We start from the raw sequence: 16,822 nt of genomic DNA, 5'->3' as shown, positions 1-16,822 counted from the left end.
TAGGGGAAAAGTTTTAGAGCCTGGATAGCTCGACTTGAATTTCGCGTGGAGCACAACTTGGAGACTATCTTTGGCCGAAGTATATATAACCGTGTCGTCCTTATCTTCTACTGCTCTAATTCAATCTCAACCACACTCCGACTTGCAATCAACCTACCTAAACAAAGTTCACATCACACAACACCAAAATGCCTAGCTTCACAGTCTACAAAGGCACCCAGGAGGGCAAAATCTTCAAGGCCGAAACCCAGAGGCCTGATCTCACCAACGACCAAGTCCTCGTCAAAGTCACCGCCTCCGGAATTTGCGGTACCGATGAGCATTACAAGTGCGCCGGAATTGCGCTCGGCCATGAGGGTGCTGGTGTCGTAGACCAGGTCGGCCCCAACGTGAGGCACTTGAAGAAAAACGATAGGGTCGGCTGGGGTTACGAACATAACAGCTGCGGCTCATGCGACCAATGTCTGAGTGGACGGGAGACATACTGCCCGGAGCGCGAGATGTATGGTGAGGCCAACCTCGACCAGGGCAGCTTCGCTTCGCACGGTGTATGGAAAGAGTCCTTCCTTTTCAGACTCCCGGATGCATTGACAGACGCTGAGGCTGCGCCGCTCATGTGCGGAGGAGCAACTGTTTTCAACGCCCTGCACACATACGGCGTCAAGAGCACCGACCGTGTTGGTGTCCTAGGCGTTGGTGGCCTCGGCCATCTCGCTATTCAGTATGCCGCTAAGATGGGCTGTGAGGTCGTCGTCTTCTCAGGAAGCGACAACAAGAAAGAGGAGGCGCATAAGCTCGGAGCGAGTGAGTTCGTCTCAATGAAGGGAAAGAAGGAGCTCAACATTGGCCGCAAGCTTGATGCTCTACTTGTCTGCTCAAGTGTCAACCCTGGTACGTTACATCTTCGCAAAACTCTCAATAAGTTTATGACTAACAAATACATCAGACTGGTCCCTCCTACTCCCCATCATGGCGCCCAACTCAACGATTTTCCCTTTGACTGTAGCATTCGACAACTTCGCGATCCCGCATCTGCCCTTCATCCAGTCTGGAATCACGATCCAGGGTTCCATCGTTGCAGCGCGTGCTGTCCACCGCAAGATGCTGGAGTTCTCAGCATTCCACGGTATCAAGCCCATCATCATGGAGTTCCCAATGAGCGAGCAGGGAATCGAGGAGGCCATGTCAACGCTGAAGGACGGAAAGATGAGGTACAGGGGTGTGTTGAAGCCGCAGTAGACGGTTGTTCATGTTTTGAGATGGAATTTCTAAAGCGAGCGTAATATTTCATATGACATCAACATGATGTATGACTTCAAAATGATACGATTGCTGCTGTTGATGTTCCATTCTAGTGAAACTTGACGTCGATGTTCATGATAGCAAACACGGCCAACTACATCCAGCCTAATCGTCCAAGCCCCGCTAATCCAAAATGTCAAGCTCCAAGTAGACGACATCATATCCGATATAGTCAATCACCAATCTCCATCGATCAACATGTCCAAGTGCAGTCATCACTCATTTCTCGGTGGAAATAACCGCATAAGCATAAGGAGCATATCCCTCGGATGCATCTTGTTCACCGCACCAATCGCATACCGGATATCCGTCACCACAGTCGTCTCCTGGAACTCCGTATGCTTCTGCCGACTCTGCTCGTCAAGAGGCACACAGAGTGCTTCCAGTAGTTCATTGCTCGCCTCACCTTCCTCCTTCACCACCAAAACAGTGTCGACATCCACATCACCCCCCATCTGCACCTCAGGCGACAGCGACGGCGTAACCTTGCCTAGATACGCAGGCAAGACGAGACCCTGATCTTTTCGTCCGGGGAACAAACTGCCCACGAACCTAGCAATGCGCGCCTGGTACTCTGCTCGCTCCATGCTACCCATCGCGCGATCCAGTTCAAGCTCCCACTCCCTGGTCAGGCGCTTCATCTCGTTTTTGAGAAGCTTTTTCTGCCCAGAGCTATGCACCTCAAAAACATCCCAGATGCCGCTTTTCCACACCTTGATGAAGGCTTCGCGTGCGGTGAATGTGGTGGTGTTGGGTGTGTGATGGTGGTGTTCTAGCACAGCAGCGAGGTAGAGCGTCATGAAACGGCGGGCGGCAGGTGGGATGTAGGTATCCTTTGAGCGCGTATTCGCTGGCGAAGATGGGTACGTGGGCGAGGCTGGTGGAGTGGTGTCCAAGGGGAGTGAGAGGAGCGCGGTGTATAGAGCTATGTTCCAGCGTGCCGTGTCGTGATAGCGCTGGAATTGATGCACTGCGTCTAGACGGTAGTACCAGATCGCTCGTGTTATATCTAGCGACTGCTTGTCTTCGGCTTTGATCGGTTTTCCGCTATGCTGGTCGATTAAAGCGCGGTTGCGTAGGAGGAAAGCGAGTTGAATGTCTGGTGGTATGTTGTGCAGGAGCAAAGCGCGAGGTGTCTGAGAGATAATGTCGGAAAGTTGTAGGTCGGGAACGTGGTGAGATGGTATTCCAGAGAGTTTGCGCTTGAGTAGCACTTCAAGATGAGCGTACCCATGGTCTTCAAGACGATGCTGAACGTTGTCGGTGAGTTTCTGCGCCATAGTTGAGTATTCCAAGTGTAATAGTTGCGAGATGAATATGGAGAGACGACTTCAAGCTGGGGGAAGCGAGAAGAGCAGAGACTGTTTGTACTTGCAAGCTGCGAGTGATTAGGGTGAAAGACGGGAGCCCGCATACCTTCACTCCGGCACACACCACCTGCCTATGAGAGCAAACAATGGCTATATCTAAGCTTCTCTTCTACGGTAAAGAGACCAAATGTCTTCATAGTGTTGTGTGAAGCCATAAATCTGTATATCAGATGGTTCAAGAACGTATTGAGGGAGCGCGAAAGCAATATGCAACCTGTAAAGCTATCAGTAGTCCGTATGTGTAACCAAATGAGGAGGGTTGCATGAGAAGCAATATACTTCGTGAAACCTGCAAAGGTTACGGTTCGCATAGCTGCATGAATCTCCACGTCATTTCCTCTAAAGTCCATGGGTCTGCATTGTTAGATATTCTCGCTCCCTTCTGGCCCAGCCGTTTCTAGATATGAATGGTCGACGGAAGTCGTTCTTGGTAATAACCAGGGTACTTGACCTGAATGCATGGAGATGGTAAACTGTATTTAGAGAAGCTCGTGGTGCAAATGAAGTCTCGACGCGATCGAATTGTATACTCTAAAATGACGTTATACACGTAAGAAGAACGCCACACTAAGTAATATGTGCATCATTAGAGCCGCGCAGAGCTGCAGGCTTAATGCAGCTAATAGTTAGTATATAATCTAAAATTGAAACTGTCCAGATTATTAAGATAGCACCCATACTCCATTCACAGAATCAGCGATAGCCCAATTAAAAAAGATATAATCAGCACTTACACCCTGTTGAGCTATCTTTGGTCTGTAGAGTTATAATTTGAGGGAAGAGATGTTTGTGATTACGTGGAATCTTCCAAGGTAGGCCTGCTGACTAACTCAGCTAGGGCGCAGGCGCTTTTGAAATCCTCTCTTGATTATGAAGACAAGTATTTACTCCTTCCGATAAATGTCTCCTGTTCGTTCAATCTCGTATTCAGCATCCTTTCCCCTCCCTTCACCCTCCAATTTCCTCACCAGCGGTAAAACTTCCTTGCCAAACCGCTCGATATCTTCTTCATAGTGCAAAAACGCCGTCAACACCAAGTTAACCCCTAAACTCTTCAAGAGCAGTATGCGTTCTGCAATCTGCTCCTTGGTGCCAATCAACTTCGTCTTGAACCCATCGTTGTACTGTACCAGATCCTCAAACTTGCTGTCCGCCCACATGCCCTTCTTGTTGCCCGTGCTGGCTCCAGCTTGTTGTACTGCATCGCGGAATGCCGAGACAGCTTCGACATCGGCCTTGCCCTGGATCTCTTGTAGAACACGGATCGCTTCCTCCTCGCTGTCCCTCAGTATAACGAAGCTATTCACCGCAAAGCGGACATGGTCTTCCCGCCCCACCTTTCGGGCGCGCGCTTTCACATCTGCGATCTGATTACGGAACCCATCGAGATCGTTCCCATTCATAAAGTACCAATCGCTGACTTGGGCTCCGTTGTCGCGCGCATCATCGCTATTGCCGCCCTGGAAGATCTCTGGATGCGGGTTTTGCAGCGGCTTTGGCTGCAGGTTGTAGTTTCGGAATTGATAAAAGTCTCCGCCAAAGGTGAATCCTTCTTCGCCAGCGGTCCATATACCCTTCAGTGCGCGGATGAACTCGTTTGAGCGCCTGTACCGCTCTGAATGCTCAAGCCACCACTGGCCGATGCTGGTGAACTCGCCCTTGAACCAGCCAGATACTATATTTACCGCAATGCGACCGTTAGTGTAATGGTCGATACTTGCAATTTGCTTAGCGACAACGGTGGGATTCCATGGACCTGGCAGAATCGCAGCGATGACTTTGAGGCGTTCGGTGTTGTGCAGCAGGGCTTGCGAGAAGGAGACGCTCTCATGCTGATTGGCGGCTCCGTATGAAGCTGTGAAGCGAATCTGTGTCAGTGCGTACTCGAAGCCGTTCTCTTCGGCGGTCTTTGCGTAGCGCACGTTGGATGCAAGGTCCCAGCTGGTCTTCTGGGGGATCTTGGAGATGACGAGGCCGCCGGACACATTTGGGACCCAGTATCTATTCTGAGTATCAGTGGAATGAATTTCATGAGGTTGATGGATATACGCACGCAAATAAGACCCGATCAGGATCTTGGTTGATCTCAAGGGGTTCTGTGGGAGTGAATTGGCCGGTGGTAGATTCGTTCGGTACGGCTTCGAGACGCTGTTTCTTGCGAGCACTTTCGTCTACCAAACTGTCTGGCTGGACTTTCCCATTTGCCTCTGAAATTTCGCCATTTGTCTTGGTAGGTAGTCGCTTGCGTGTGTTTGGCTTAGCCATGACTTCTTTCCTCGAACACTTTTGTAGTGAATTATATTTAGTTTAATTGATGTTGATGGAGTTCCTGTAGAATGACAGATTCTCAGAGGGAACGGTTCCTGCATTATTCTGGGCGATCGCATCATACTATCCGACCTCGGGTGGGCAGGATGCGCGGTGTGCATGGCGTGCTCTGTGTACATCATGGTGTATGCGGGGTCGATATGTACCGAACCCCACTGTTGTGGTGATCTGCACGGGCTACATAAAGGGCCGACTAGTGTGCAAGGCATAGAGAATACAGTATCATGGGAGGCGGGCACGTTCGGTCAAATGTAGCCTCAAAACACTCGATAGCGCATTGAAGCGCCGGACAAACCACGTACGGAGCGCCCGCGGAAGGAGCACGCAATGTGCTCTTGATTGTGCGCAACGAGACCAGGGCAGAGATGTTCGCTATACAGAAGGGTACTATAGATGAAAGGCGAGAATGTCACTGAAGTTGCTCAATCTACAACGCTCTACCACTAGCAATATGTCTGCCTCACCATCAACGGCGTCCAATGGCAAGAATAACATTGCCCACGCCGATATCGAGAAGCAACCCACGCATGAAGGTTTCGTGACTGCTGCTCCAATCGCTCGCACGTCGCTGGGTGCAGGAGTAAGTTCTCCGGTTCATTGACCTTGAGAGACATGCTAAGTCCTGCAGTCAGCACTTCCCATCGGTGTCTTCGCAACGACCTTGACAACACTCTCCCTCAGCTTGATGGAATGGAGAGGCGTGACAACGAATAATGTGTTTGTAGCGAACTTCTTCTTCGCCGCGGCATTTGGCTTAGTCGTAACTGCTCAGTGGGAACTTTCCGTGGGAAACGGGTTTTCGTATACGGTCTTCAGTGCTTTTGGTGAGTTTGTATCATCTTTGCGGAAGTTTAAATCTGATCAACGAAGGATTGTTCTACGCCGGGTACGGTGCAATTCTGACGCCAGCATTTGGAGTGGTGGCGTCTTATGGGGATGATGTTGAGCAGTTGAACAACGCTTTGGGATTTTTCATGATGCGTGAGTATCGAAACCAACTATTGGACTTGAAATGTCGCTAATGGGACTGCAGTTTGGACTGTCTTCGCCTTGACGTTTCTAATAGCATCGCTGCCAACGAATCTGGTGTACATCGGAATCTTCTTCACAGTCGAATTCGGCTTTATGCTAGTCGCCGCATCTTATTTTGCAGCAGCTGATGGACATGCCGCTGCTTCCGTTTCCCTGAAAAAGGGCGGAGGCGGGTTTTGCTTTGTTTCAGGAATCATTGGATGGTAAGTCAGATTAGATGTTCATGGTACTATGGATTAACATAAGCAGGTATTTGACATTCGCCCTTTTATTGAAAGACTCCATCGTGGAATTTCCGCTAGGCGACACGTCTAGGTACTTCGCGAAGAGTAGAAAGACGCAATAGCGGTGATAACTCTGCCTGCGAGACTAGATATACCAGGGGTGTAAGTAGGTGGGGTCGCAGATCATCGAAAGTGGATTGCGATCAATGCAGGGCCGATTTGAAGATGGTGTGATTGAGGTTGATGATGGCGAGTGTAGAAGTTGTTAGAGGAACTGTAGTGGTTAGGTCGCAAATTCATATGTATCCTACCGAATTGAGTCGAACTAGCAGTAGCCCCTCTTCATGAACCTCTAATCGGACCTCGACGGCTGGAGAGCTGCGAATCTTATCGGCGCTATTGCATTGAGCGAAGAGGTCCCTGCAAGCTATGCTCCCGTCCGGCATTGCGCTCATAGTCGAATGTCGACGGGCGGGCGCGAGCAGCCACTTGTAGCTGGGCGCGCTTACCTGACATGTGCGACTACTCTGACACCTGTGTGTGTCCTCAACAACCCCAGTCACTAACCCCACCAGAACATATACCTCAACTGGCCATTGGCCATGCATCATTTAGTTTACTATCTGGCCGCACTGTGGTTCTCGGCGCATCATGCTGGGTGCGCATCTGTCCCGCGCTCGACGCGTGTTAGGACGACAGCAGCACAAGATTGGCTTGCTCAATGAATAGCACGGCATCGAGACTAGAGCAGCCTCGCAAGATGGGTAAAGGATGGGCACATATCACGCAATCTGTAGTACGACCACATGCAATGCCCTCGGTCTGAGCTATATAGCTGGCAAAATGCACACTGACGTAGGCCTTCTTCTACTCAAACAACACAACTTCGATCAGAGTATCTATTCCAAGTCATTTCGCAGGGCTACGGACAATGGCTGGCACCAATGGCACCACGAGTAATGAGCATGGCAATGCAAAAGACGTTTCCTACCGTGACCCGGCAGTCTACGCAGAATACGAGAAGAAATGGACGGCACTTCCGCAGGATGAGGCGGGCTGGCTCCGTCGGGCTCAGGAAGTAGCCGATGTCCTGGCAGTCGATGCAGTCGTCAGGGACGCAGAGAACAAGTCACCGCGGGCAGAGGTTGCTCTGCTGAAGTATGCTGGCCTACTCAAGGTCCTTGGCCCAAAGAAGTACGGTGGTGGTGGTGAGCCCTGGAGCGTGGGGTACAAGCTCATCCGCAAGGTCGCCGAAGCAGACGGGTAAGAGCAGCTTCTTCTTTAATATACTCTATTGTGCTGAACATGTGTTTCAGATCGATTGGCATGCTCCTCGGCTACCATCTCCTGTGGTCCACTACAGCTGATGTTGTTGGATCGGCTGAGCAAGCAGACCGCTTCCAGAAGCTGATTATCGAGAACAACTACTTTATTGGCGGCGCTGTCAATCCCAGAGATAGCGATCTCTCCATTTCATCCGATGGCGACAAGATCGTGTTCAATGGCTTCAAGCACTTCAACACAGGGGGCGTTATTTCCGATCTCACTGTTTTGGAAGGCGTGTATGAAGGAACCGACCATCACATCTTCGCGTTTGCGGCAACAGACCAGCCCGGCATTCAATTCTCACACAACTGGAATAATATTGGGCTCCGGTTGACCGAGTCTGGCAGCGTGAAGATCTCCAACGTGGCCGTGCCGTGGACCGATGCATTGGGCTGGAACGTCGCGGAGAAGAAGCCAGATGCAGCAGCTCTCCAGATTCCCTTTGCATCGCTGCTCCTGCCAAGCATTCAGCTCGTTTTCAGCAACTTTTATCTCGGAATTGCTCTTGGTGCGCAAGACTACGCGTCCAAGTATACGCTGAAGGGTACGCGAGCATGGCCGTATGGTGGAGATGTAAGTTTTGCAGGTAGTGGTGCACGAAACTTGTACTGACCATGTGATAGAACAAGGACAAGGCCACGGAGGAATTCTACATCCTCGAGCGCTATGGCAACTTTCACGCTCATCTACGCGCCGCTGTAGCCCTAGCGGATCGCGCAGGCGAGCAGGCCAACGACATCTACAAGAAATACTCGGGCGATCTAGCCACTCGGGCGAAGCTGACAGCTCGCGAGCGTGGAGAGTTTGCCGAGTGGGTGGCCAGCACCAAAGTGGTGACTACTGACACTGGTCTGCGTGTGACGGCGGGAGTGTTTGAGGTAACGGGAGCCAAAGCCACGAGCCAGGGGGTTGGGCTCGATCGCTTCTGGAGAGATGTGCGTACACACACGCTGCACGATCCTGTGTCGTATAAGAATCGGGAGCTGGGGAGATTTCAGTTACTGGATGAGATACCTGAGCCCACGTGGTATACGTAGATGAGTATACCGAACACGCTTCAGCATCATCAGTGGGGACATGATCATTTCCCATCGTATCTCCTTTGCAATAGACGGTGTTGTGTATCGGATTTCAAGTAAATACATATACCTGGAATGAGAGGCGTTCCCAACTAGAAGACTGATGTTCTCCTGGGAACGATTGGTGACGCGTCGTGCAAACAGTCGTTCGAAGCCAGGTGGGGCGGGCCCAGTTTTGTAGTGGTAGCGAAAATGAGGATCACCAGGAAAAGTCAAACCTCGCAACATAGTGTGGGGTGGAGGCTGTGTATTGCGAGATGCGGATGGGACGGGTACCTGTGAGATGAGCGGGCTGCCTGACGTGGTGTTTCAGATGGGCGTAAGGGGCGGGCGGTGGGTGAGATGACGAGTAGGTCGAAATTTGGGAGGAATGTAAATCGTCTTATTAGACTAGCTCTGTGCGATATTCTTATTCATCATTAATATTCATGGTCAGTATTCATCGTAAAGCTTCAGCATGCTCGTAATCGCTCAGTAGTCTTTTCTCATTGGACCAAAAAGATTCGCGATCCCTTGAATTCAGCCAGTTTATCTCATCCTGATTAAAACCATATATTCACATACATGTCTTGGCTATCAATGGGGTGCTCTTCTTCAAAGTCAATCAATATGTGAGATGTTTGAAGGAGGCCAAGGCCAAGGGCCAAGATACTGGCCTGATGGGCAACTGGATTAGAAGGCTTGGCGGGGTTGCACTGTTTGTATCCCCTGGGCGCGCCTTCCGCAACTCCCGTGTGCACGGATGGGGAGACGTTGAAACTGAAGGCGCCTCAAGGGACTGTGAAGAGGCAATGCAAAATCTATAATGGGCCGTGTTTGAGTGTGGAATGGAAACACGGGCAGGCCAGCATCTCCTGCCGCGACAGCCCGGAGTTCGCATACGGTGGATTGTTGGATACGAGCAGGCGATGGTGGAAAGGAATCAAAGACGCGAGACGACCCATCATCAGTCATCAGACAGGCTGTCAGCCTTCCAGTCTGCCTCTTCGTGTGCCATTTGCCCAGCTCGGATCGCGCAGGCGATTGGCTGGAGGCAGCCTGGAGCCGAGTTTGCGAAATTGTTCCTGCGTGTGGTCATGGATTGCGCTTCGTGTGTGAGTGTGGCGGAGCATCTGGTGGTGGTGCTGACGGTCGCCCCCTGCTCCCTGCGCCTTCCCCATCCGGCGCCTGCAAGTGTTGAGCCCGGCCGTGGTGAAGGGGGAGAATGCGCCTGTTTTTAGCACCAGGCGAGCACAAAGAGCCGCCTTCAACAGCGGCACCCGTTGACCGGCCGCATGCAGCGTAGTCGAGCCAAACTTCGTCGTCGCCCACACCTTGGCTCGCTGGAAGGGCAGAGTCTTTTAAGCCCGGGCGCTGAGCAGGAGCCGCGTGTATCGTATTGTCTCCAAAGAGGCCCACTTGCCACTCTCGCTGTCTCGCTCCCCTGACGCCCCGCTGGGATCCTCTTACCTACCACCACCTGCTCGCTCTCCTCAGGCACTCTCAAAACCACCCAGGTTGTCCTGCCACGGCCATTTAATTATCCTCTTTTTTTCGTTTGGGTTGCGTCGAGTGGCAGATCCGCCGATCGCGCACCTGTCCAATCGTTTCCTCTTCAACCCCTTCTTTTAGCCTCCCCTCCCCCCAAGCCGAGAAGACCCACTCCCCTACCGGCAGCACCTGCACCCGCCTCGCAGCCTGCCTGCCCTGCCAGGTTTCCCAGTTGCTTGCGCAACCACCCGTCTCAACTTCAACCTCCTCCTACCACCACCACATACACTTGTCACTACCGACTGCCGCTCGTTCCTCCCCGCCGCGCCTTTCGCACCTTCACTACATACCTACTACGCCCGCTACCACGACTTTTTGGAACACTCGCTGAAGGAACAACTATCGCCGCTGGACTGGTCGAACCCCCTTCGCCGTACTCGCTGCGAGTACAACTCGACTCGGCCTCGCACTTAATACCCAATACCACTACGCTATACACGTACACACCATGCTACCCTCACTTTCCAAATCGCTGCTCTGGCTGGCAGCGGCCGCGGTGCCGCTCGTCTCCGCTGAGCGCATCATCGAGTCCAAGTCGCTGAACCCCTGCATGTCCAACTCCAGCTTCTCGGCCACGCTCTTCAATGTCGCATTCACACCAGGCAACCGCAGCTTGGACTTCAAGATCGAGGGCATCTCCAACATTGCCGGCAAGATCGAGGCCGAGATGGAGCTGCTGGTCTACGGCTACTCAGCCATGAATGAGAAGATTGACCCTTGCAACTCGAAAGAGCTCGAGGGCATGTGCCCTATGAATGCTGGGCCACTGACCATCAAGTCCAACTTTCTCGACATCAGCCAGGACGTTATTGATAAACTTCCCGGTAAGCCGCGCGTCGCCTCATGGTGGCCCTTTCGCTAACATGCAACAGGAATCGCCTACACCATCCCCGACTTGGACGCTATTATCCGAATCAAGATCAAAGACAAGACGACGCACGAGCAGCTCGCCTGTGTCGAGGCGGAGCTGTCCAACGGACACTCGGTTCACCAGAAAGCGGTTGCATGGACGACGGGTATCATTGCTGGCCTAGGTCTGATTGCATCTGCCATTACTTCTGGCCTGGGTCATTCCAACACGGCAGCGCACGTCGCCGCCAACGCCATGTCGCTCTTCGGCTACTTCCAGGCCCAGGCCTTCCTCGGCTTGTGCGCCGTGCCCCTCCCTCCTATTGTCGCGGCCTGGACCCAGAACTTCCAATGGACCATGGGCATAATCCGCGTCGGTTTCCTCCAGAAGATGGCGACATGGTATCAGCGTGCGACTGGTGGAACCCCCACAAAACACCTTTCGCAGCTGTCGTTTGTCTCGGTCGAGGTCCAGAAGAGGAAGATGCTGAAGCGTGCCCTGGATTTCACTACTGGCTCCGTTGGACGCCTCATGGCCCGCAGTAACGCTGCTGCCACCGAGGCTCAAGCAGGCGGCGGACGTCTTGTTCTCCACGGCATCGAGCGTGTCGGCTTCAAGGCCCGCATGGAGACAACCAACATCTTCTTCACTGGCTACGTCTTCTTCGTCATCTTTGTCCTCTTCACTGTCATTGGCGTGGTTGCGTTCAAGTTCATCTGCGAAGGTCTGGCCAAGGCTGGCAGAATGAAGAGCGACAAGTTCCTCGACTTCCGCAACGGTTGGCAAACCGTCTTGAAGGGTATCCTCTTCCGTGTCGTCCTCATCGGCTTCCCTCAGATGACGGTATTGAGTTTCTGGGAGCTCACACGACGTGACTCGGCTGGCCTCGTTGTCCTGGCTATTCTCAGTATGCTCACCATGATTGGCATTCTTGCTTGGGCCTCCTCCAAGGTCGTCCGTATTGCCCAGCGCTCCATTGCCATGCACAAGAACCCCGCCTACATCCTTTACTCGGATCCTGTCGCTCTCAACAAGTGGGGCTTCCTGTACGTACAGTTCAAGGCTGCCGCGTACTGGTTCATCATTCCATGGCTTGGATACCTCCTTATCAAGGCCATGTTCGTTGGTCTTGCCCAAGGCAGCGGAAAGGCTCAGGCTATCTCGATTCTCATCATCGAGCTCGGCCTTCTTGTTGGTGTTTCGGTTCTTCGCCCTTGGATGGACAAGAAGACGAATGGTTTCAACATCGCCATTGCCGCTATCAACTTCCTCAGCGCGTTTTTCCTATTCATGTTTACGGAAATCTTCAAGCAGCCCGTAAGTTCTACGTCTCACTCGATTCAGTATCGTGCTAACAGATCTAGCCTATTGTCACTGGTGTTATGGGAGTCATCTTCTTTGTCGTCAACGCCGCCTTTGCCCTGGTCCTTCTGTTAATGCTCCTCGTCTCGTCTGGATTCGCCCTCTTTACCAAGAACCCCGACACGCGTTACCAACCAATGAGGGACGACCGCGGCTCCTTCATCAAGTCGCAGACTCAGCTCACCACAGAGCTCGACGCATTAGGTGCGACTGCACGTGGCGAGGGCAAGGGCAGTCACCAGTCTCGATCGCGCCTCGACGACGACGACGACTTTTCGTCGGCCGAAGAGCAGCGCCAGATAGCTGCCAAGGAGGGCGGCTTCAGCGAGCACTACCAGCCCGTACCGCCGCGGAGTCAGGGAGGGGACAGGAGCGTTTCGCCATCGCCGCCCTCATTCTACGACCGCCGCAGCCCAGCGCCCTCGTATGGGGCGCCAGACAGCACAAGGAACGATGTACAATATCGCCAGGCGAATAGCACGAGCCCATGGCAGCGAGGCGCGGGTTATGAGCAGCATTGACGCCAGGAAGAGCACGAGGAGCAAGTGGGCCAGATCATTGATTCATATCGCTCCTCGATGCTCCAGCAGCAACAGCAGCAGCAGCAGAAGAATAAGGGGTGAGACATTTATATGTGTGTGCATATATTCGGTATCCATATACTGTAATTTCACAAGCATCTTTTGGTGGCATGGAAGGCACATTGACAGCGATTCATCATGAAAGGCGGCGTTACACTTTCAAGTGCATCACTAATATAGTGTACAGACTTGGGGCTCCGGGCGACATTATATATATATTTGTATATGTAATCTCCTCTATTAGCATTATCTCGTTGTCTTTTTTTTTCTTTTTTTTCTTTCTGTCTTGTAGGATCTTGGTCGACCTGATACGGCGTACCAGTCATTGCTTTTGCAACCACTATTTCCTTGAGTACAGCGCCGTGAGCGCTCGTGGTGGAGCAGGGAGAAGTGCATAGAAGCAATCAATTCGGTGTGCAGAATAGCATGTCCACGGCAGATGTGCATGGTGAAGAATCATGCTTATATCGACCATTTTTAGTAACACAGCAGTTTCCAGAAGTCAGTAGAGATCAACTGTGCATCCTTGCCTTCTTCCACGGCTTTTTAAGCCTAGTGCCAAGGCGGCTTGAGAAAGATGCATGTTGGAGGTGATAGCTCACGTGTAGAGCTCATCGCACGCTGAGGCTTGCAGCTAGATAGTCTTTGACAAGCTCCCGCTGGCTGCTGGATAACAACGACTACGACGTCAGCACATTGCGCCTGTGGCTTGGAAGATAGCATTGGTTGTTCGGCACCAAACGGCCGAGTGACTTCCCTCACGGCCCGATAGACGGCAAGGGAGCGACCACCAAAGTCTTCCGCGCGCACGAAAACAATACCTACACATCTCATCAGCCATCAGCCGAAAGAACGGACGGGTAGTTTGCATCAAAGCTTCTGTCAATACCGGATAATGCAGGGGCGAGCATCACAGGTTCACGTAAGTAACCAAGTCTCGGCCTAGTGACACTCCACCCTCTCCGCAATCAGCTGCCCATATCCACACACCACGCTACCCACGACGTCACGCAGCAGCCACCGATTTCCCCAGACACCAGGGGCAGTACTCGTCAACGCATAATCATCTTGTCTAGGTGTAGCTAGAGCTCGACTTGATGCGCGGCATGCATGTTGCACACAGCACAAAACGTAAACCTTTTTTGCGCATCAGCGACGTCCCGCAATCCAATCAAACGACGCACGTTCACGCGAGGCTCGATGGTGATTGGGGATCCGAGGCCAAGGGTCCGCGCTCGGCCATTAATCCAGCGCGGCGTTGATAACCCGGTCTAGGAAAGACCAGTGAATGGATCTTGTTTGCCCATGCGAATCATCTTATTAATCCAACACGCGGGCTAAGATTGGGCTTCTTGTGGTGGACATCGGCAGGGCAAGGTAGGTCCCACCTGTCGCCGGACTATCCGGTCCGGTTCGTGCGATTCTCTTATGAAGACGGGTGGTCCGATGCTGCCCCTTCGAAGCTGCTCGGCTTTTTTCTTGCAAACAACCACCTTTTTCCTGCGCTCACTCCACGCGCGCCCTACGTTCTTGTACTCGATCATGGTGCCCGCTACGTGAGAAATCGCTACCGCGGTTGTCTACTCCTTATCTCCCCTTGTACAATATCTGTAGCACTATCTTCTTATCTGTATTTTTCTTTGTTGAGCCGGTTCCGGATCCTCACGGTTGGAGAGATCCCGATATAGACGTATCCTCAAACATTGTACCTTCACACGTCGCAGGCTGTGCATTGTTTTTTCAAACATATATTCCTGTCTTGCGTTGTTCCGCGACTTCATTCTTATACCCATTTTTTGCGTTGCGTTGCAAGATTCGAGGTGTACACTGCCTCGCCACCGTATACCCGCCCGCCGTTACCAGTTAGACTCGACCAGTCTCAAGGAAAACCAGTCCGTTGGATAAGTTGCAAAGCAAAATGGCGGCGCATCCCCTATTTGTAGCTCCCTATACATCCAGGGAAACAGACGGGTTGCTCGATTCACCAGCCACCACCGCTGAGAAGAGGATCCAACCACAGCTTCAACTTTCCACCAGCACGGAGTCAAGTGAAGGGTATACTCCCGCTGTCATTCATACGAGGCATTCTAAACCTCAGCCGTCGTGGACCATTTCGACACCACCGGACTCGCCAACGAGGCTTCGGTCTTCAAACATGGGTGCACAAGATTCACTGGGCTTGCACGACAGTGGCGCCATGACGCCTCCCATCACACCTACCAGCGCTTCACGCACAAGGTCTGATTCAGTATCAGATTACCTAAGCACGCTATCGAGTCTACGCCGTGGTGACTCGACATCATCCTCACGGTCAAGCCCTCGAGTTTCATTCGATATGCCCAGGAAGCCTCGCAGCACCGAAACGATCAACTTCCCGTATCAGTTCACCGAGTACGAGTTCATGAAAGATGCAGAGGGAAAGAGAAGGACTATTGGCAAGGGTCTGTGGAGCAATGTGTACTTGGCGAAGTTGAGTTTGCCAAAGCCTACGAACCAGTGTACATTAACCGCGCATGGCGGTGCTGCTATGACGCCTCCTCTCACGCCAATAAATTCGCAAGACTCCAGCTTGGCGATAGATCAGTTACCGGCTTTCCCCCTTTTTTACGCGATCAAGGTCCCAGCCTCGACTGGTGCCAAACAGGTCCTTGCCGCAGAAGCAAAAGTCTTGTCGCACCTATCTTCTTTCCCAGACGCAGCGCGCCACATCGTCTCATTCTATGGCCTTGATACCCGGACTGGCGCACTGGTGCTAAAAGCCATGGACGGCACACTAGAGACCTGGATCGAACAGCACCTAAACACGCTGGACGAAACCTCGCGCGCCCAAAAGCTCGCCACCGTCTTCCCCGCAATCGCAAGGTCTCTCCTCACAAGCTTAATCTGGATGCAAGACAAGCACTGTATCCACGCCGACATCAAGCCGTCCAACATCCTCGTTTCACGCCCCTCCTCCACCATCCCTACTACCGTCTTCTCAGACTTTTCCTCTACTATCCTGACATCCCCGACGTCTGATACTACCGTCGAACCTTCCCCTGTCGGCGCAGGTACCTGGGATTACCTCGACCCCTCCCTCCTCAGCACCCGCTGCCCCGCCTCCCCATCTGCCACCACGGATCTCTGGTCTCTCGCCATCACGCTTCTTTTCCTCGTCATCGGCACATCGCCTTTTGACGCGTTCAAAAGCAATAAGTTCCAGCAGCGCGAGATGATCAAGGCTGGTGCGCCGCTGCAGTGTCTCGCGTATGGAGATGAAGGGATCAGGAATGTGGGGCGGTTGAAGGCGCTGAGTGGAGAGTTGGGGTTCGATGTGCAGAACTGGTTCGCTAGGGCTTTTGTCAAGGATAGGGAGAAGAGGGTTGAGGGTGTGGAGTGGAGGGGGGAGATTGAGGTGCTTGTTGCGGCGAGGATGTGAGAGCACTCACCCCCATCTACGCAACGCACATTTTTCGCCTGTGGACAGATCTGTTCTATGCTTGTGTTGTATTTGTAAACGGTTCTGTTGAACTGGGGAGTTTTTGATTTGGAGGACGTTCGCTTGATACCCCCTATTTGCGCATTTCGAGATTTGTATGTCTAGGTCATTGTGGTGTGGATTTTCACCTATGTTCAATCAAACTCTTTAGGTCACTATGAGATTACTGCAAGTCATTCTCCCAATTTTCTTTCAACTAAATGATTCACTATACCTACTACTCTTCTCGTGTTGAAAGCCGGGTTTGATCATGTGATCATGAGCCTCCTGGATGTATGTATCCGCTGTATCCTTGGTAGTGTTGCTCTCCAAATACCCATTTTACTTTTGTACCCTCTTTAACAAGAAATTCCGCATCCC

At 52.3% G+C, this 16,822-nt stretch overlaps 7 protein-coding genes across 7 annotated transcripts; 5 read left to right on the top strand and 2 right to left on the bottom strand.

The window, feature by feature from the left end:
• The first annotated feature begins 3 nt into the window (after window positions 1–3).
• On the top strand, window positions 4–1,335 carry K460DRAFT_393875 (GroES-like protein). The gene is made up of 2 exons (XM_040935956.1): window positions 4–891; window positions 947–1,335. Exons 1-2 carry the CDS (start codon window positions 189–191, stop codon window positions 1,237–1,239), a joined length of 996 nt encoding a protein of 331 aa, XP_040791479.1. The 5' UTR covers window positions 4–188; the 3' UTR covers window positions 1,240–1,335.
• A 197-nt stretch (window positions 1,336–1,532) lies between these two features.
• K460DRAFT_239526 (uncharacterized protein) lies at window positions 1,533–2,525 on the bottom strand (the record flags this gene model as incomplete). Its single annotated transcript, XM_040927304.1, has 1 exon — window positions 1,533–2,525. A coding segment is annotated over one exon (993 nt), but the record flags the coding sequence as incomplete, so codon positions are not given.
• An 848-nt stretch (window positions 2,526–3,373) lies between these two features.
• K460DRAFT_428358 (methanesulfonate monooxygenase) lies at window positions 3,374–4,937 on the bottom strand (the record flags this gene model as incomplete). Its single annotated transcript, XM_040938289.1, has 2 exons — window positions 3,374–4,673; window positions 4,726–4,937. The coding sequence occupies 2 exons, from the start codon at window positions 4,935–4,937 to the stop codon at window positions 3,557–3,559; spliced, it is 1,329 nt and encodes a 442-aa protein (XP_040791477.1). The 3' UTR covers window positions 3,374–3,556.
• Window positions 4,938–5,451: 514 nt separating this feature from the next.
• On the top strand, window positions 5,452–6,378 carry K460DRAFT_279598 (uncharacterized protein; the record flags this gene model as incomplete). The annotated part of the gene is made up of 5 exons (XM_040928342.1): window positions 5,452–5,580; window positions 5,629–5,824; window positions 5,871–5,981; window positions 6,034–6,235; window positions 6,282–6,378. The coding sequence occupies 5 exons, from the start codon at window positions 5,452–5,454 to the stop codon at window positions 6,376–6,378; spliced, it is 735 nt and encodes a 244-aa protein (XP_040791476.1).
• A 632-nt stretch (window positions 6,379–7,010) lies between these two features.
• Window positions 7,011–8,858, top strand: K460DRAFT_330351 (acyl-CoA dehydrogenase NM domain-like protein). The gene is made up of 3 exons (XM_040930773.1): window positions 7,011–7,519; window positions 7,573–8,155; window positions 8,206–8,858. Exons 1-3 carry the CDS (start codon window positions 7,188–7,190, stop codon window positions 8,617–8,619), a joined length of 1,329 nt encoding a protein of 442 aa, XP_040791475.1. The 5' UTR covers window positions 7,011–7,187; the 3' UTR covers window positions 8,620–8,858.
• A 1,781-nt stretch (window positions 8,859–10,639) lies between these two features.
• Window positions 10,640–12,924, top strand: K460DRAFT_277619 (TRP-domain-containing protein; the record flags this gene model as incomplete). Its single annotated transcript, XM_040928190.1, has 3 exons — window positions 10,640–11,015; window positions 11,064–12,358; window positions 12,406–12,924. 3 exons carry the CDS (start codon window positions 10,640–10,642, stop codon window positions 12,922–12,924), a joined length of 2,190 nt encoding a protein of 729 aa, XP_040791474.1.
• A 1,525-nt stretch (window positions 12,925–14,449) lies between these two features.
• Window positions 14,450–16,819, top strand: K460DRAFT_364851 (kinase-like protein). The gene has a single exon (XM_040933072.1). The coding sequence runs from the start codon at window positions 14,903–14,905 to the stop codon at window positions 16,400–16,402; it is 1,500 nt and encodes a 499-aa protein (XP_040791473.1). The 5' UTR covers window positions 14,450–14,902; the 3' UTR covers window positions 16,403–16,819.
• Window positions 16,820–16,822: the final 3 nt, after the last annotated feature.

Source organism: Cucurbitaria berberidis (assembly GCF_010015615.1).
Source record: "Cucurbitaria berberidis CBS 394.84 unplaced genomic scaffold K460scaffold_2, whole genome shotgun sequence".
Taxonomy (NCBI): domain Eukaryota; kingdom Fungi; phylum Ascomycota; class Dothideomycetes; order Pleosporales; family Cucurbitariaceae; genus Cucurbitaria; species Cucurbitaria berberidis.
Note: the sequence above shows the minus strand (reverse complement) of the source record. Positions and strands in the feature narration are given on the sequence as shown.

Excerpts from the sequence above, each read along its gene's own strand:
- K460DRAFT_330351 (XM_040930773.1), top strand. The coding sequence starts at position 7,188 with ATGGCTGGCACCAATGGCACCACGAGTAATGAGCATGGCAATGCAAAA. Across the intron at positions 7,520-7,572 it reads AAGGTCGCCGAAGCAGACGG|ATCGATTGGCATGCTCCTCG; the intron begins GTAAGAGCAGCT and ends CATGTGTTTCAG. Across the intron at positions 8,156-8,205 it reads CATGGCCGTATGGTGGAGAT|AACAAGGACAAGGCCACGGA; the intron begins GTAAGTTTTGCA and ends ACCATGTGATAG.
- K460DRAFT_364851 (XM_040933072.1), top strand. The coding sequence starts at position 14,903 with ATGGCGGCGCATCCCCTATTTGTAGCTCCCTATACATCCAGGGAAACA.
- K460DRAFT_393875 (XM_040935956.1), top strand. The coding sequence starts at position 189 with ATGCCTAGCTTCACAGTCTACAAAGGCACCCAGGAGGGCAAAATCTTC. Across the intron at positions 892-946 it reads CTGCTCAAGTGTCAACCCTG|ACTGGTCCCTCCTACTCCCC; the intron begins GTACGTTACATC and ends CAAATACATCAG.